This window comes from Coffea eugenioides, chromosome 2 (genome assembly GCF_003713205.1).
Source record: "Coffea eugenioides isolate CCC68of chromosome 2, Ceug_1.0, whole genome shotgun sequence".
Lineage (NCBI taxonomy): Eukaryota > Viridiplantae > Streptophyta > Magnoliopsida > Gentianales > Rubiaceae > Coffea > Coffea eugenioides.
The window spans coordinates 3,192,932-3,213,391 of NC_040036.1; the positions used below are offsets into that span (position 1 = coordinate 3,192,932).

The 20,460-nt window shown below is 34.5% G+C and overlaps 1 protein-coding gene across 1 annotated transcript; it reads left to right on the forward strand.

Moving 5' to 3' along the window:
- Positions 1 to 9,356: 9,356 nt before the first annotated feature.
- Positions 9,357 to 11,670, forward strand: LOC113762451 (gibberellin 20 oxidase 1-D). The gene is made up of 3 exons (XM_027305906.1): positions 9,357 to 10,288; positions 10,410 to 10,731; positions 10,871 to 11,670. The coding sequence occupies exons 1-3, from the start codon at positions 9,720 to 9,722 to the stop codon at positions 11,132 to 11,134; spliced, it is 1,155 nt and encodes a 384-aa protein (XP_027161707.1). The 5' UTR covers positions 9,357 to 9,719; the 3' UTR covers positions 11,135 to 11,670.
- The last annotated feature ends 8,790 nt before the right edge of the window (positions 11,671 to 20,460 follow it).

Consider the following 20,460-nt stretch of genomic DNA (forward strand, 5'->3'; position numbering starts at 1 on the left):
TCGATTAAATCAAAATTCGACTTGACTAGATTTGTTTGCTTCCCTAATTTCCATGTTAGAGACGTATAAACCGGTATTGGCAGAGAAAGGACGTGGAAGAAAGAAATCAGAAATTTGCGTAAAAATTCCCTCATTAATAAAGAAGAAGAAGAAAAATGCAGCTATGTTGTATTTGTCTCCGTAAGGTTGTAGCAAAACTAGAAGGTTGTTTTGTTTTGTTTTGTTTTGTTTCTCTAAACTACTAATAGTACTGGTACTACTAACATACAAATCATCTTTAATAGTACTGGTACTTGATTCAAAAAAAAAAAAATAGTACGGGTAACGTCCTGTCAACAGGTGGCACTGCCATCAGGTGAAGAAACACTACTATGTGTGTGTCTATATATATATACTAGAGGTACTTGAACTGTGCAAAGCACAGTTTGGATCCCCTAGAAATTTAGTCGAATGCATAGCATCAAATTATTTTGACACGTGATGAATGAATAGAAATATAGGAGAACAATTGAGCATCAAAGCAATTAAATTTGACAAATATTATTTGAACACTTATTTTTGTTAATCATACTTTCGCTATTATTTTTATCGTATAGTTTTTGTTTATTGTAGGAACACAATTAACACAATATGGAGTATAAATAAAATTTCTCTCAAAATTTGTTGTGAAGAGAAATTTCATCTATGAAGTCAACCTCTCTATTTATTGTGATTTGAATAAAGATTTTTGAACCACTATTATGATGATACCCAAAAAGGAGAGAAACTTAATACACTATAAGTGCATTGGTGTATTAATAGTAGTATAGTTTTAGTTAAAACTAAATCAAAAGCAGTCGTAATACTTTTAGTACTTTAATAATGAGAAAAAGTTTAGGAAGCTACTAAAACATGACACAATCTTCAACATCAATATAGCTTACTATAAACTTTCATATTTTTCTTTCTTTTGATAGATGAATCCAGTTCATCTATTTAAATTCCGCCTAAAGGTGACAACATTATTCTGCAACTCCTGAATATAAATAGCAAGGTTAGATAAAAATATGAATTGCCATGTTTCCTGGTCTACATATACAAATTAGAATTGAACTATTTTTTTATTGCAAAAACATCTTCCTAATCAAAATTGAAATTTCTAACAATTTTTTGTCAAGTCACACTCTAGGCCGAAAGCCTCAATTGTGACTTCCACCACCGACTGCAATCCTTGTATACCAACCCAATTCATACTACAACACTTGAGTAATTAAAAAACAAACAAAAATTAACTTTAGTTTAAATATATACAAAATCTTATTGGATCCTTCAATTAAATTTAATAGGCCATAAAGTAATTGCAAAAAGAAAGAAATGGAGAAAAACGGAGGTACAATAATGCCTAGCTAGATTTATCTTGGTGGAAACATCACATGATATATCTTTCTCCTAAAAAAATACACAAAATTGTAGATAATTACAAAATGTAACCAAAAAACAAAGAAAAGGAAACAAAATGTGAAGTAAGAAATCAAATCATAGGAGAAGAAAATAAAAGAATGAATTTTTGTTCTATTATTCATAGAAAATGATCATTGGTATAAAATGAATTCTAAATTTTTTTTTTTACATATTTTAATATTTCACTTTTTATCCATGAAGAACTACCAAATAAAACATCATCCTATAAATTTAACAAACAAATGCCAGTTGGCTATAACATTATGATAAAAAAATAGAGCAAACATGAGAGATTAGAGATGAAGAAAAAAGGAAGAAAAGAAAATGTAAAATGGGATAAAAAATAATAAAGAATTCTTTTTGCTAAGTAGTTATCATCTTGACAAAAAAAAAGAACATGGCAACAATCTTAGTTAGATTAGTTTTAAAAAATAAAAAATAAAAAGGTGAGGGATGACAGTAGTTGCTGCAAGAAGAAAAAAAGATGGAGTTGATTTTCTAAAGGAGAAAAAATATTTTAATCCTTTAGCCCAATCTATATCTATATAAATTTGAGAAGGGATTTTTAGCAACAAACCTTCACAAACCTTCCCACTCTCAACTCTATTTTTCTAGCATTTTACATTTAATTTATTTCGTAAAAAATATCATGGGCACGTTACACCCCCCACGTTTCCCTCAAATAAGAAATTAACTCCAACTAACACTCCCACGTTTCCCTCAAACAAGAAGTTAACTCCCACTAACACTCCTTACACACCTTACTCCAACTAACACTCCTCACCCACCTTCCCACTAAATAAACATTTTCGCAGATCATCTCCATGAAGTCAAGGTATACTGGTTTCAAAATATATATGTAATTCTGGCAGATTTTAAATATCGGCTTGCACCACATCAGTACCAATTATCATTTGGAAACGATACAAATATAGTGAATATTTTAGATGATTGTGGAACCATACCCCGTTTCAAGTTTAATCTGGTCAAACTAAGAGATACAGAACAACACATGGACAATGATTTGCAATTGATAGGTATTTCATTCTTAATTAACCATACTTATATTTAAGTTGTATATTTGAACTGGTATTACTTATACTTTTTGATCTTTTGCCGATGTAATTGGTTTAGTTGTATCTGTTGGTTCAACACTATCAAACATCTATCAATGATAAAACTAAGTGTGACATACTTTTACTTGACAAAAGGTTAGTTAATAGATTCAATATCTTTAAAATATTTTATATTCTGCAAATTTTGATTTATACTTACCAAAATTCTCTAAATGAAGTTTGACAGTAGTTCGGTTGACTTTATGTGATAAATTTGCAACTGATGATAGTGAACACTTGCCTCAAACTGTTACAAAAAACAATGTTTTGCTAGCCTATGGTATTTGTGTGAGAAATTATAAAGGTAATTCAATTTATTTTCACTTTATTTTATTTAATTTTTATAGTTTATCAATAATATGCACATTGTGCAGGACCATCACTTTATACTATTCGAGCAAGCAAATTGTATGTCAATTACTACTTGGATTTAGCTCAATACCTACATAGTTGGTAAGTTTTACAAATACCAAAATATTAAATTATTAATAATATTTCATACCCTTACGAATATGTATTTGAAAAATGTGCAGGTTTGAGAATGATAAATGTGCTCAGAAATTAGTGACGTGGTTGCGGTCATGCAATTTTACAATGTCCCAAGCATTGTTGATATCAAATGCTAAGAGAATATCGATATCCGAATATGCAGTTCTACCTACGGTACAATTCCTCTCAATTAATTAAGTAATGAACAAGTATCTACATGTAGTTTCGAATTAATAATTGTAATTTATACATTCTTTGGATGGTTATAGGTTAAATATTTTCGGATACTTCCTTACATTCAAAGTATCAACATAGATAATATGTTCCATGAGTTATGCAAAAATTGTGGACAACCATGTCAATCTCATTTTGCAAAAATGGTGTGTATCCATTGTAATGATGTAGTCGACATTATTGTTAGGCAATTATTTTTATATATTTTGAATTTTAATATAATTTTTTGCATGATACATCACAATTTCTTTTTAACAGATACAATGTTAACATAGAAGTTAGAGATTCCAGTGGTAACCTATACCTCACTCTTCAAGACAAGCATGCACGATTCATGTTTCGTTGTAATGCTTCTTATCTTAGAAATTTAAAAACAAAGGTATACATTATTTATATGTATATATTTTTATATAATATTATTTACAAACTGTCTAAAACAAAATATAATTTTAAATTATGTATGCTTTTAATTGTTAGGAAAATAGAGGTGCATTGTTCGACTAACACATTAATTCATGAAAAAATCGTGCATTCTCATTTATAGTACAAACTTCACAAAAATCAACAGAATTAATTAAACCGCCAATACTGGCGTTCGTACTTAGAGGTGATTGGTGTGAAGAATGTTCACACCTTTGTAGAAGATTATCAAATCAAAGGCAAAATGTTTGTAAGTATTTCATTTACTTATCAAATTAAATATTCAATTATATTTAATTGGACCCTTATGTCGCTCAATTTATGATATAGACTTCTATTTTTTTTCAGGATCCAACATTCATCAAAGTGATAGTTTATAAATAATGGAGATGTTTTATCATATATTGAACTATTGTTACAAAGTTTCATTTTTTTAAATATACTTTCATGTGCCCGTGATTATAATATTTTACTATTTTTAAATTCCTCCATAGATTGTAATTTTTTTCAAAAATATAATCTACTGTGCGTAGCACGGGTATTTATACTAGTTGAATAAAAAAAGGGAAGGAAAAATTTAGGTAAAATAATCAAAGGTCCACTTGTCAAAAATATATACAATACATGTGTCAAAAAGATGATTAGCTACAGTAACTTGGCTTTCTTTTTATATACAAGGTAGATATATACACACATACATATAGATTCTTCTGTACCGGCTAATCGTGGTTGTAGAGATTTGTAAATCTCTCTCACCCTTAAGTAACAAAGATCTGGATGCTCATTTGGCCTAATTGCTGGCGCTAGTCTGCCTTTTGCCTTTAAGGATAGCGATATGCATAATATATATATTGGTCGCAATTTTCTAAATGGCTTTAGCCTCTAAAATTTTCTTTCTTTCTTTCTTTTTTTTTTTCAAAAAAATAATTTTGTTTTTGGTTTTAAAAACAAAATCTACCCGACTTGGTCCAAGTTAGAAAACTTTCAGACCCAGATTATGAAACTTTTTAAGATTTTCTGCTGTTCAAATAGATGGGAAGAAAAAATTTGTGCCTGTATAACTGGTGTTGGAGGCGCTGTTTTCGGCTCTCGCCGTTACTGAAAATGGGACCAATTTATTTATTTTGAAAACGTTCCGGATCCGATTATGTGGCTTGGGAGACAGTGGGAGTCGTTTGACTTTCCTGAAAATTCCGGGAACACAAATGTTAATCTATGCATATCACATCCTCACGTAGGGGTTGACTCCGTGATATGTGCCTTTGTGGATTCATCGTTTGTTTCCACCACGTCAACCATCCCATCTGTGTGTTCTTCGGAGTACACCATTAACAACTACTACTTCATGTATCTCAAGCACATGATCATTTTTTTCTTTTTAAAGCTGGTTTTCCAAATATTACGTTAGCCAAAAGAATTAAAATGACGCAAAAGAGGAATTCTCGTTCTAAAAAATTTGTAAAAGTATTCACAAAACTAAACATCATGTTGTTTTATCTTCTAATGGTGTTGAGTCGAGAGATTGGAAGTACATGAGTAGTCATCTTGATCGAGTTCGATACGACTCACCCAAAACATAATCGGAACGGAGGGAATCGGTATAATACTGATTTTCGAATCTTAAATAATTCTATATATATAGCGACTCGCTCGATATTGATCGATTTAAATCTATGATGCATGGAATCGGCTAAAATATTCGAATCAATTCAGAGTTAATTCAGATTTTTTTTTAGATTGAGTTTTTTATGATATTTTCTATTTTTAGGAATTTTTTCAAATTTTTAAGAAACTTTTATGGGTTACAATATGCGTATAACTCGATATCCAACCGATATACTGTGACGGATATAGAACAAACCATGGTTGGAACACATACATCACGATGGAGGACCCATTGCACTCACATGGATAGACCCTTTTTTAAAAAAGATTTTTTGGTAGGTACTCACTTGGATAGATTTTATGCATGTTTAACCCTTTTTTTAGGATAAAATATTAAAAAAATCCCTTTTGTGATTAAGTTAACCTATAGAAAAATCTCTTATAGTTTCAAATCATACATTTTGACCCCTCGTAGTTTGAACTAATTTGAAACAGCAACAGAAATCGTCAAAACTAACGAAGGCTGACGAAATGACACAATTACCCTAATATATATAAATAATAAAAGACTTTCCAACAACGATCCTATTAAGCAAACTTGTAGAAAAATTCCCTGTGATTAAGCCAACCTACGGAAAAGCTCCATATGGTTACATGTTGCTTTTATTTATTTATTTTGTGCATAAGAATAAGGTAAGTTGTATTTGAAAATTTTTTATTTATTTATTTTGTGTATAGAAATAAGGTGAGTTTTATTTAAAATTTTTTATTTTATACATGGAAATAAGGGAAGTTGTATTTGGGAGGTTTGAATTGTTTTTAAAAATTTTATGAGTTCTAAGGGGTTTAATAGGTATATCAGCTAGAAATTTGATTTAAAAAATTATTTTTCATGTCAAGCAACTTCAAACTCATTAATTTAAATTATTTTTATCAGTTTTTCATATTAGTTCTGACCACGAGACACTGAATTATATGATTTGAAATCATAAGGGATTTTTCTGTAGGTTTGCTTAACCAAAAGAACCTTTTCTATATTATAATTCTAATGGTATAATAGATATATTAACTAAAAATTTGTTGTTTTTAGTACGAATACTTTCAAAAGAAGCATGTGTATTTCAAACCCGTTAATTCAACCAATTCCTGCCCTTTTTTTAAATTAGTTCAAACCACAAGGTATCGGAGTGTATGTTTTGAAACTATAAGAGATTTTTTGTATATTCACTTAATTTCAAGGGATTTTTCTATATTTTACCCTTTTTTTATTACCCTTCCACCCCTAACTGTTTTTTTTTTTTTTTTATCACCCGTAACTGTTAGACACATGGAAACTCTAAATTTTGATAGTGAGTAAGATTCTAACAGTCTTCTCTCGATCAATGTGCCGACCCTGGTAGTTATACATTAGATTTTCCAAGAGCAGATTTTGCTCGAACAAATTGCACATCATTAGAGCAACTTATATACATGTATATTGGGGTTAATTACAATTTGTTGTTCTAGTCATAGTCGCGCAATTTGCTAACTCCACTGCGATATTATATTCGAGCTCGGTTTTGGATCTTTTCTTGACAGGGCCAAAAGGAAAATTTTTTTCGTGAAGGTCAAACCCCTGGTGGCTGATGCAAGCAGGTCGGGGTGAAGAACAAATAACTTTAATTTTAATTTTAATGTCAAATTATTTATATATATTATATATATTTGTGCTTAGCTTTCAAGAAAACACTATAATATTTGGAATTGAATGGTCATTTTGGAGCAACTTTTCATTTTTACAGACGTATTGGTGAATGATCAGAGACTTTTAAGAAATAGACAAGAGGCACAATTTAATACGTAATATTGTTGATTAAATCATTGTGTATTCTGCAAAATTGTTAGATAAATTACATTCATGAATCCCTTGAATATATTGTGATTACAAGGATATGCTCTCTTATCTTATGTCGAAACCTGCGGCTATTTCTTTTCAAGTAATCATGTTTAGTATAGGTTTGAATAAGTATAGAGACTCGTCGCGATTAGCAGGTTCAACAATATAAAGTTGAAAGCAGAAAAAAGAGGCATCTGTAAAATAGTTGCAACATAGCGTATATACGTGGTTAGAAAGGTAGTGTAATTTTTTGGTAATTTCTCCGGTTAGAGTTGGGTCGCGTCATGCTTTGCTATAAATAGGTGCCCCCAGGGCACAGGCTAACAACAAATTTTGACACCTAGCAGAGCAACCTCAAAGCTTAGAACCCCACCATCTCAAGACAAGGTGTGATTAAGAATTAATATGGACATGTGGATGGTTTATGAACAAATAATTAGAGCGTATTTTTTGAAATTACATGCACCAGTTGTCACATCCATGCTTCCAACAAATCCCATGTTGGACTTGGTCAAACCTAGACTTGAGTTTAGTGAACACCGGGCCGAATGCTCGATCGAGCTGACTTGGTGAGAGAGTCTTTTTTTTTTTTTTTTTCGACATAGGGGTGTCCGGATCAAATCCTTGCGGGGTTGGTGAGAGAGTCGAGTACATAGACATGCGACTTGTTAGTTCGTCGTCGAGCTAGTTCGAATTTATATATTCTTAATGTTTTATATTTTAATAATAAAATCACTTGTATGTCTCTTATATTTTTATTATTTAATTAGGATGAAATGTCAATTTTATCCTTTTGAAAAATATAAAAATTATTTTTATTTTATTTGAGCTCCAATAGGCTTGAGTTCGAGTTCGACAAAATTCAAATTGAAATTTAAACTCGAACTCGAGTTTTAGATTAAAAACTTATCGAATTCGAGTTCCACATCAAGTCAAATCAAAATCGAATTCGATTCGTTTATATCAAAATTCGACTCGTTTACAATCCTACCTTTGTTTGTTGTACATGTGAATTGCTGTTACTTATTCGTGTACATAGATATGGCAGCAGAGAAAGGGCAAAAAAAACTAGCGCAAAGTTAGTCGGCCCTGCTTGGCTTTTCATCTTTCGTTTGTACTCTTTTAACTCCTCTGGTCCTCTGGCAGTGGTAGTGGATTCCTTCCTCACACACATAAATATGCTGACACATATATGGACAACCAAAGCTCAAACTCTTTTGTTCATCGCCTAGCTATTCCCACTACATGCTAGTCTGCGCCACTCTCTCTGTGTGTGCCTTCTGGGTCGAGCAGGACCCCCCCCCCCCTTCCCCTTCGTTTCCCCTGCAGGGGGGCCTTCGCCTTAATTTTGTCATGAAGATCCTCTTTCATTGATTCCCAACACCGCTTTCTGTCTCATCCTATTTTGAGCCCGCCTCGCTGTTGTTTTTACATGTATTTTTGGTGTCTATGATCCCTCCACCGCAACCGCTGGTGCCGTATTATTAGACTCCACCTCTTTCCCAAATTCCAAATACTCAAATGTATTACCAAGTACGTACAATTGTGCATTCATTCTTCCCCACCACTTGCGTGCTACTACTATCCAGTGGTATGATGACTTTATTTACATACGCAGCCAATTATGCGATTATCATGTGGTACTTTGTTGAAATTGTCAATTTTATGAATACACTGCAAGGTATGTAGTTGATTCGACTAATCCTCGGAAGGAGATCGTTTCCTCGCATATTTTCGTTTTGAAAATTTACCGCATCCATATTTTAAATCTGATCAGGGACATATTTCTCAGTCTCCGCTCTTGCTGAAAGTAGTTTTCTTGGTTCTTTAAACTTGTCACACATTTTTAAGTACTACAAGATGGCTAACACTTTTGAGTCCCATTGTTACCTGTTGATCTCTAAAGGGGAAAAGACGTTAGCTAGACATACTCTATCTAATGTAGATAGTTTACACTTTTATTAACAATAAGTGGAGTATTTCTTTAATTGGGGTGGGAGAGTGGGAGGAGGTAGGCTAAGTCACCCTTACCCAAAGTAAAAGCCAAAATGTCATTGGGAAACGCTTCCCTGTCAACACCACTGAAGCCAATAGATGATGGAGTATTGTCTAAATCTATGGATTCATAAGCCCTCTTGACAAAATATAAAACTTTTCATATGAGGTCCTCTGTTTGTAGCAAACGTTGGTTTTAAATACTCCCAGTTTGTGTGTTGGAAGAGAGGCACCAATTACCAAACGGAGAGAGAGAGAGAGAGAGGGAGGGAGATCGACCCCTATATAAGATTCCAAGTTTTGTTCACATATTTGTCCATTGAGAACGGCCTTGGCTTTTTACCTTATCACAACTCTCCAACTTCACTCTCTCCTTTTTTCTTTTTCTTTTTTTGGGGGGAGGACTAATAACTGACCTACTATTTGTTTATTTTTCCCATCTACGTCTAGTAACTGACTAGTCTTAATTCCCTCTCACCACCTCCCTGAAGGCCCGCTCCCTCGCTCTCCAGACTCGACTGTTTAGGCTCCTCACTTCTCATGCAATGGCTATTGATTGTATGATCACAACCAAAGCATCCGCGTCCGAAATCATGTCATCGTCCAATCCCGAACGCCTGGGCCAGCAGCAAAACCCGCTGGTATTCGACGCTTCCGTCCTGCAGCACCAGACTAGCATTCCCACTCAATTTATATGGCCTGACCACGAGAAGCCAAGTCCCAATTCCCGGGAACTTGCCGTCCCGCTCGTTGACTTGGGCGGCTTTCTCTCGGGAAGCCCCTCTGCTGCCAAGGAAGCCTCAAGGATCGTCGGCGAAGCTTGCCGGAAGCACGGTTTCTTTCTGGTAGTGAATCACGGGGTGGATGCTGGTCTAATATCGGATGCCCATCGATGCATGGACTCCTTCTTTGAACAGCCACTTTGCGAGAAGCAAAAGGCTCAGAGGAAGGTGGGCGAGCATTGTGGCTATGCTAGTAGTTTCACTGGCCGCTTCTCCTCCAAGCTTCCCTGGAAGGAGACCCTGTCTTTTCAATTCTCTGCGGCGAAAGAGTCATCCCACATCGTTGAAGAGTATTTTGAGAAGACATTGGGCCATCAATTCTTGCACCTTGGGTATGAATCAAGAAATGAATGTTGATCAATATGTTTGCTAGTGCCTGAGCAGCATTAACTCTTAAATTTGTTTGGTAATTTAACTCTTTTTTCTTTTTTAAAAAAAAAAATCTATATACAGGGGGGTTTACCAAGAATATTGCAATGCGATGAGCACCCTTTCGCTGGGGATCATGGAACTACTGGGGATGAGCCTGGGAGTAAGCAGAGAGAGTTTTAAAGAATTCTTCGAAGAAAATGAGTCAATAATGAGATTGAATTACTACCCGCCGTGCCAGAAACCAGAGCTCACACTAGGAACCGGACCTCACTGCGATCCGACATCCCTAACAATCCTCCACCAAGACACTGTGGGCGGGCTTCAAGTATTTGTAGATGGGGAATGGCGCTCCATTGGTCCCGACATGAACGCTTTTGTTGTCAACATAGGCGACACTTTCATGGTAGTTAATCAATTCATATTAATTCTTGCTACATTATATTACTAGTTCTTGAATTATAGTAGTATCTACATGCGAGTAAGAGTGACCGACCGCAGAAATTAACTGAATTAGTTGGCCGGGTCTTCTTGTTCTTGTTCAGGCACTCTCGAATGGAAGATACAAAAGTTGCTTACACCGGGCAGTGGTAAACAACAAAACTCCTAGGAAGTCACTAGCCTTCTTTCTGTGCCCAAAGGAGGATAAGGTGGTGAGCCCACCAACCGAATTGGTGGATTCCAACAACCCTCGGATATATCCCGACTTCACATGGCCGAAGCTCCTCGAGTTTACGCAGAAGCACTACAGAGCTGACATGCACACCCTGCAGATGTTCTCAAATTGGCTTCAACAGAAAAACATCTGAACAAAAAGGGGGAAAAAAGAACCCAACAAACAAAAATTTGGAGTTTCAGTTTGTAAGAGAACGGGTTGTAGACTTGTAGTGCGAACGTGCGTCGTCCCACGTAGTAGTTCTTTTCCTGTGAGCTCAATCATTGTCCCATACGTGGGCCGGATGAGGATGATGTTGAAAGGATAGAGAAACAACTGATCAGGAGGTAAAAGAACCAAAAAAAAAATAAAATGAGAAGATCTTGGTAGCCAGGTGAATGGTCGAATTGGATTGAACTTCCAAGGCAGGCAGGGGTGATTGTTTTACAATGTCAAAATTTTGGACAACATACCACTACTAGCTAGTGTACAACTGAAAAAATCTAGGGGAAACGCCAGTTTTTTTTTTTCCGCCCCTCTTGATCGGTATATGTCAAAAAGTTAGAGTTAAATGAAAAGTAGAGGAGAGATAGTGAAAGGGAAGTAGTAATGAAAAATAAAAAGTTCTATCATCAAATTTTGTAATTTTCTTTGACCGATGGTGTTCCATGAGTCTGTCAATTAACAGCATCCCATGCCCCCACGCTGTCTTTTGTATCGCAACTTAAAAGATGCCCCCCGGAAGTAGTAAAGGGGTACAAATGTTGCCCCCACCAAAAAAGGAAACAAAATGGAAAATCGTACTTGCGTTGCCTTTCCTTGCATCTGGCTTTCCACTTTTACGGTTTTACCCACAGCCACAAGCTAATAATAAGGCTACATAAATCTTTAAAACAAACCCTGCAAGCATATACAAGTGTTAATGATTTGACGGCACGGTAAAAGAGTGTAAGCGAGAGATTTTGAATTCAAAACCTTTTACTTGCACATTGAAAAAAAAAAGAAAAAGTCTTTATTGTTAACAATATTCCCATCTTGCTAGTAATAAATTACTATAATGTTTGAGGGTGTACATACAAACGGCACATGGAGCATATTGTACCATAGGTCATTCGCGTTCATACAAAAGAGAAGGAACCTATGTTTATTATTATTATCCTTTTGTTTTTGAATCTAAGGTAGATTGTACATTTTACCATAGAAAAAAGGAGAATGTTTAAAAGTAGAATAAAATATCATATAATCACTTAATCATTCTTTTTATTATCTGAGTTAGGTCTTGACATTTGACCATTAAATTAACATCAAAAGACAAACGAGGGGAGGAATATATTGAGTGATACATGAAAAGTAAATGAAAATGAAAAGTTTCGGAGTTCAAAACTTTCCGCTTATAAAAAAAGAAAAACATGATAGATGGTCTCGTCATTTCGTCATTCTATTAAAAAGTTTTCTTGAACTTTTGTGGTGAAAGTCGCCAACTGTTTTCGTATTTTATTTTCTTCTTAAATAGAGAAAACTCCCACTGCGGCGCCGCGTCAGCAATACTATAACGGTATAACCACATATTTTCCTTTTATAAGTGCGGCGTCCTGATTCTGGAATTGCATGCCTAGAATACAAAGTCCTTTTCTTAAAGCCATAATAATACCATAGAGTTTCCACAACTTGGGGTATGCGGGCAAGCATGCAATTCTCTGTAGGTGGTTATTTGGGATCTTTCAGATTTTGAAAAAGTTTGTGTTGGCACTAACATTTTTTCAATTCTTCAACTTAGCTTTTTTTTTTCAACAGGAAAAGAAAGAATGTGATTTAAGAAGTGGGGACGAAAAAAAAGAAAATTGAATTTAAAACCTCTAATTTTTAAAATTTCATCCTTAACTACTAGTGTATCAAATCCCCATTCGGCAACCAATACAGTTAAATGAATGGTACCAAAATCAAAACGGATGTTGTCGGAATTGTGGCTTAAATTATCTCGATGTTTGATTACTTTAAATCCCATTTGACATTTTAAAGACTAACAAATATAGGCTTTTAATGTTTCAAAAGATAAAATAGACTTTCTAAAAAACTCTTGAATTGATGGTATGGTTAATCCTATGTATACATAATATAGTTGATGACCTAACCTTAGAGTTAATGTAAGTATTTTTAATGAGCTCAAATCCACTGTTAATGAAAGAAATTAGCCCTTTGAGGACGATGTCATGTATATCTTGAATCGTCGAACGATCATACGACAAACTTGACTCAACTTCGTGGGCCTCAATTCCATCAAGTAAAAAAAAAAAAAAAGAAGTTAGAAATAAACAAGTATAAAATTAAGAGAAAAGAAGATGAATCAATAAAATCCAAGGAAAAGCATGGCCCAGACAGACGATGAATGATTCAGATGCATAGGGAGCTAGAATCCACTTGGGTTGACAGAGCTTTCAATTTAATGGATTCTTCTGCAAGTGTTTTGGTTTTATTCCTGGCATTATTTTACATATCTGGAGTTTTGGAGCTTTATGGCTATCTATGCTGAATGCCAAAGTGACACATAGGACATTGTCTGGGCTCTTGTCCAGTTGGCCTTGCGTACTCATAACACTACTCTTCCCCGTCATTTTATATTAAACTAATCTAAGTAGTAAGTACTCTCTCTTCTTCTTTTCTCTGTTAATTACACTACACTATTAGCCAAAACCAACTTCTCCTCCGCTTAACCACTTATCATAATTAATTAAAATGGTGGTGTGAGTACGTAATAATTAAGTAGCACTTTTCTATATTTGCACCGTAAATAAAACAGTGCTTATATTAATGCTCATCTAAACTGGAGGAAAAGAAAATATTATTGTCTCCATCCAAGGATGGGATAGAGACTAGTAGTACTCTGGCCTTGAAGAATACATAAAATGTCATTGAAATTCTGGAGAAACCAAATGATAGCTCAAAGTTTGAAACCCTTATATATTTTATTTCTGTAGTAAAATATTCCACCCATGATTTGTCCACAAGCTAAACTCTTATCCTGCCGCTCCACATGTTGTTTCTCTAGACTAATTTTATCACATCAAGAGAGGAAAGTTGATGAAGATATGGAACAGTTACTCGTGACGTACGACTGTTATTACCCAACCAAGTCATAATAATTAATGTTCAGATGGCATAACTCAAACTCTCCTTGATATGAATCATCCATCCCCTAGGCTATTTTTTTTCTAAATAAAGGCAGTAAGAGATCTGGAGGTCTTTTTCATTGCATAATTTCACATGTATATAATACGTACATGTGAAATTAAGCACGCGATTCTTGGATAAGGATGATGCTTTGCTTTGATAGTTAGATTTAGAACACATTATTGAAAGTTGTATCTTGTTTTTGCTTCAGATGAATGTGTCAATGTCGTTTCCCTGTAGAATTCCCCAGAAAAAAATTGCTTAGGTTTGCAAAAGAACACGACAAACTTAGCAAAATAATTACCAACAAAAAAAAGTTCGCATCTTTTAGCTTTCTTGAAGTTTGAGCAAACTGCAGTTTTAGTGGCACCCGGGCTTTATATCTTGATTTTTTTTTTTTTTGTTTGGAATGATATGTTTTATAGGGATTTTTTTAATCAATTTTTTTTTTTTAAATAAGTGAGGTGATTTGAATCAAAGCTCACTTAATTAATTAGTTACAATCCCTCTCTCGTCGTAAGTCTTACCATCTAACCCACCCGACTCTCTCCACGTCTTTCATTCAGATTCACATACCTATCTGAGAAATAAGGAGAGGCTATCAACTAGCCAGCAGTACGTCTATGTCGTAGTTAGCATATATAATTTCACAAAATGACAAGTTGGAAATTGTTCTGGTGCGTAATTACTAATTAATTACATGTGAGAGGTGTGGAGTTAGTAAGGATCGAATCCATACAATCAATCGGCTGATATATAAGTCACATGGCGAGGGCAACTCTCATAATTGACACTTTAAATTCTAGCGTTGATTTTATTCTGTCACATTTATTCCAATCTTATTGAAAAGAAAAGGAAAAAGAAAAAAGAAACAAAACGGTTGCAGGACCATAAGGGTAAATTTGTTTGTGCACCTGAAAAGTTATGTAGACTCATTGTCAACGATAGTGCTGCATGGCCTAGAAGCATACATTAAAAAAGTCAATAAGAAAGACGAATGCCTTTCTTTCTAAATTGACAGGAACAGAATTACTACTATATATATATATATGTTTGTTTCCTTCATTAAATTGTCGTCGTTTTCATCATTTCTACTATGTACTCAATATGTAAGTAAGTGTGTCTGTGTGTGTTTCTATATATATATATATGTATATATATATTTCTCCTCGTTGTTCCTTATTCACGCATTACAAAATTTTTTTTTTTTTAAAAGAATTTCAAAGGGAGAGGGAGCGGAAAAAAAAAAAAAAAAAAGTAACAAAGAGAACAGCAGCCGCCGTAGGTTAGGACAAAGGAAAGCCCACATCGCCCTCCAACAGGCCCGCTTCACGTGGCAATATTTGTTGTATGCTGTGGCCGTGTGTGGCGATGTACCTGCATTCTCTAGCATTACACGACATGTCTTAGGATTGTGTCATAATTTCCACCTGTCATACCTTAAAAATTCATTTTCATCTTTTGTCGTAGCCCTTGTCTCCATTTGCCATTTCCGACGCCGTAAGCAATTCAGGTTATCCAGTCGATCACCACCCACCCTAAAAAAAATATTTTTTTTCCCCTTTGGCGAAGGGTTAAAAAAAGGAGAAAACAAAACACCCCTTTCAAGGAGTTTCAATTGCTTACCCGTTTCAAAAGGTGCCTCTACAATCTAACTTTGAAAAGTTGAAAAAGACCTTGGAAATATTTTTGGGACACCATTATTATTATTAAATCTGTCGCCTGATGAAAAAAAACCATTTTTTACCCCTCAATCTTCAATTTATTTGATGATCCGTACAATCAATAATTTAACCTACTCCGATTCTGAGTCCAGCTGCTGGATCAGTACTTCTGAACCCCTCTCTCTACAAAAAACAACAAATTGCCTAAATGTTTTTTTGTACAATATTAATTATGTAATTCTGCCTTAACCGCTTCCTAATATCCTTCCTTCTTTGGATTCATTTGTTTATTATTTTAGGCTACGTGTTTTGGTGGCAGTGCTCCTCCTCCTCACATACATATGGTACTAGTACTGGTGGAGTCTGGACAACCAACTTCATAATTCAATTCTTACTAGTTGCTACTACTAGAGGACTACTAGTATGGTATAGGAGCATATTCTATCCGAAAACCCTTTTTTTTTTAAATTAAGAAAAAGAAAAAGAAAAAGAAAGCAAGAGATAACCTAATTCATACATACCTATGCAAGCGCTCAAGTCACGGTCACAGCAAAAGCAAATACCAGATAGCAGTGCCAACAACAACAACAACAACTGAGCTAGCTCTCTCTCTGTTGTTTTAGGCTCAGCTCACAACAGATTTTATTTCTGCAACCAATGGGGGCCCTTCAGCCTTTGTCGAAGCTCTGTTGTCCTGTGCACATGAAGGCTCTGAGGAGCTAAGCCTTCTTTGGAATGCTCCGTTTGTATCTTTAATACTACAAAACCTTGTTTTATCTGCATGAAAAACGACGAATACCTCTCTCTCTTCTTCTTTTTTTTTTAAATTATTTTTTCGATAATTGTGCCCGTTATTTTCGTCTCCTTTAAATATTACCGCAAAAAAATTGATAGCTATAAGCCTATAACACGTAAAAACAACAGAACCTTACATTTTCAACGTTTGGATAAAGTATTATTTAAAATAATTACTGTAGCACTTTTTGTGATGTGATGTATGTGAGATAAAAAGATAATTGAGAATATAAAAAAATGGATTAGAAAATGTGTTTATGATGCAAGTAAAATATTATTTGAAATAATTGTGCTATCCAAACACTCACGTAACGCTTTTTCATAACATAATCTGTGGAGATAAAATGCTTAAAAATCAGGCACAGATAAAATACACAGTCCACATAATGCCTCAAGGTTTTATTCCCTGATAGCTCTGTCAACCAGAAGCCTAGGGGGGCTGCGTCTTATTTAATTCTTTTGGTTTGATTTATTTTTTTTTTTTGTATTTGTCCGTTCTCTTGAATGATAGTAATATGTACCTGGCGTCTTCTTTTTTTTGGGGGGGAGAGAGGAGAGGAAAAAAGGGGTATCGACTCGTGCCGTATCTGTAGAAGTCCGAACGGTATAAAAACACTTAAAGAACTCTAATGATGGCTGTAAATACAACTAGGATTTCATAATCGACATTAACTTAATACTATCACTACTTGCTAGATTAGGTCGGTCGTACGTAATTCAAGTTGGCAGTTTAGAAGTATTAGACCGTGTTAAGACAAGAATCATGATCACATCGAGTTGGGATACCTCGTCTCTCATCAAACCTCCCTTTTAAAAAATTATTTACCCAAAGATTCTACTCCATAATTTTTTTGTGCCAGGATGGATGGTACAGCATTTCATTAATCACGCCCTAATGATCCTATTTTCTCTACTCTTTTGTCTTTTGTTACCACCAAATTTATCTTTATTGAAGAATGGAATTGATACGAAGATATACCATTGTGCATAGGACAAGATTCTTACTTAACACTAACTCACCGTCATCTTTCTTATCCGGTTCTAAAAACGGCAACGGCCCCCCATTGCCAATGAGATCTTCCATGAAGATTCTGAACATGGCAGCTGGGCTCAAGGGATTGCCACATAATGCAAAAAATGGTGTATTATTTTAGTCTTCATCAGTTGGGGATCTTTTCCTAGTTTATGATAGGATATTTGGATCGCTAATATTTGTAACTTTCTTTGCCCAACACTACTGAGTTGTGATAATGACTCAAGTCCAACTCTACATGTTCGTGCATGGAAATTCCTGATTACGGACAAAGAACAGTAGATTTCCTTAGCTGTATTGCCATTTCTTTAATTTTGGCACAGCTACTCTGAAATTAGTTTTGGTTATTATACTGCCATACGTATATGTTGGCACCGGTCCTCGGTACCAACAATTCTTTTCTCTCTGTAATCATTCACCTATTAAGCAGTCTGATCAGTTGGATCCACCTCCTGATCGTAATTATCCATACATGTAGTGGTACATTTTTTACACTAAAACTTTTGAGCCCATTGTGACTTGGAATTTAGTAGAGAAATAATTAGAGCTATAAAAATTTGTGCGTCTGGGTTGAAGTTATTTAGAAAAATTTTACTGCCGCCTTTTGTATTGTGATCTGTGTGAGACGAAAAAAAAAATAGTTGGAAGTACGAATTCAGAGAATGATACAAAGGCTATTCCCAATAATTAGTGTAAATAAGCGTGTTACTACTTTCCTGTATTTTCTACTTTTCTTTTTTCTTTTTCTTTTTCTTTTTCTTCCCAAAGGAAACAAGAAGGGAATGAGCTATTGTTAGGTTCATGAATAACGTATTATGTTCCACATTGGTCCGAAAAATAGAGAAATAACGGTTAATATGTAAATAAGGGCACAAGACCTAATAGCTTAAACTTTTGGGTCATAATTGGGTTCCTAACTTACATATTGGGCTCTCTCTCGAGATGTTTCTCCCTATCAAATTGGTATCAGAGTTTCAGGTTGCGAGACTGAATTACTCATGAGCAGATTATGTCCCATATTGGTCCGAAAGATAGAGAAAGAACGGTTAATATGTAAATAAGGGTCCAAAACCTAATAGTTTAAATTTTTGGATCAGAGTTGGGTTCCTGACTTATATATTAGGCTCTTTGATATACTCTCTTGAGCTGTTCCTCCCTATCAGCTATAAACAGCAACAAAAAAAAAATACAAAAATAATTCTTGAGTCTAGACATCAATTGTCTTTTGAGTCAGCCTACTTCTGCCTGCCACTTACAAATCTTTTTTTACTTTGGCATTTAGGTTGAGTAAATCACGAATTCCTGATTAAAAAGTCGGGAATTCCTATTAACTATATTGATTAATGTCTGTGGGGCAAAGTTACTGTAATTGATTTAGCAATATTTGGACACGCTGACATGCTTTCGGCCATGTGTGCTTTGGATCGAGTGGATCTCAGGCTTGCTCTAGCCCAATGGCCCGAAGCCTCCAAATGGGTCTCTCCATATCATTTCCTCCGCTTTGCCTCTGGCGATACTTCCTCCGTTCCAATAATAATAAGACGTCTAATCCTTACTTTTCAGCAATTAAAATTCAAGAATTGGTCCCAAAAAGTGACTGAAATTCTCTATTCCTCTATATGACGAGGTTCAATAATGTATCAAAAACCATCATCCCCATTTCCAACTCCAATAGTCCAATCCCTTTCCGGGCAGGGAAAAAAAGAAAAGGAACCGAAAGGAGTCTGAAAAAAAAAAACACTCTCCAACATATGGTAATGAGTTTACTTATTTAAAAAAACAATGAGTTTTAAGAATATTTTATACTCCCATTTCTCTTTTTTTTTGTTTAAATAAATTCAACAATAGTGTGAAACGTGAAGGCGTTACATACTACACCGGAGTGATTTTTGGCCCAATACTGAAACTGTGTCCGTGCATGCACACCGGACTGATTTTTGGCCCAATACTGAAACTGATTTCCTTCCTGCTCATAATTCCTCACACAATGAAGCGGATCCTTCTGATTATGCTATTGGGCTATAATATCGTCTGTCCCAAACCGTATCCATCTTGTATATTCTCTTTTTAGAGATTGATGGATTGTATGTAGCTATGTATGCATGAATGCGTGCACTCCACCATCTATTTTATCATATAATCTAATAAATAAAAAATATATTATCAAAATAATAATGAGAGTATGATTAATAAAAATGGGAGTGCAAATAACACAAACACACACATATATATGGATTAATTTTTCCTACACTGTCAGTATATATATTGATGGGGTTGGATAAATGCCATATCATCTGAATTTGAGTTTAAAGATCAAAATTTGTATATGTGGCATGCATCTAGACCCGCTAATGTATACACTGTCAGTGTATATATATAATAAATCTTTTATACACTAACAATACACATACTATCACAGTTGGATATATGCCATATATATAATATTTGAATTTCAAATTTAAATTCAAGTTATATATTATATATCCAATGATAAAAGTGTATACACTGTCAATGTATGAAATATTAATTCATATATATATATGTGGGCCTTTATCCTTCAAATTCTGTGGAAGTACGACTAGCTAAAGATTATACATGCCTAATTGTGATTGAAAATAAAATACTTCTTTTTCAAATTAAGACACTTGAACGATAATTCTCTCGAGTTTCAATTTTTCGGTCTTCTTCTTTCCCGGATCCAAATATTATCAATGCGTTTGGTTTATCAGGCTTTGTCGGAACTAAACTGTATTCTAGGATTAAATTCAGGTCAAGTTTCTTTTTATCTTTTTTTTTGAAATAATTCAGGTAAAGTTTCAA

Coding starts and splice junctions, on each gene's coding strand:
- LOC113762451 (XM_027305906.1), top strand. CDS start 9,720: ATGGCTATTGATTGTATGATCACAACCAAAGCATCCGCGTCCGAAATC. Junction 10,289..10,409: donor CATCAATTCTTGCACCTTGG/GTATGAATCAAG, acceptor ATCTATATACAG/GGGGGTTTACCAAGAATATT. Junction 10,732..10,870: donor ACATAGGCGACACTTTCATG/GTAGTTAATCAA, acceptor GTTCTTGTTCAG/GCACTCTCGAATGGAAGATA.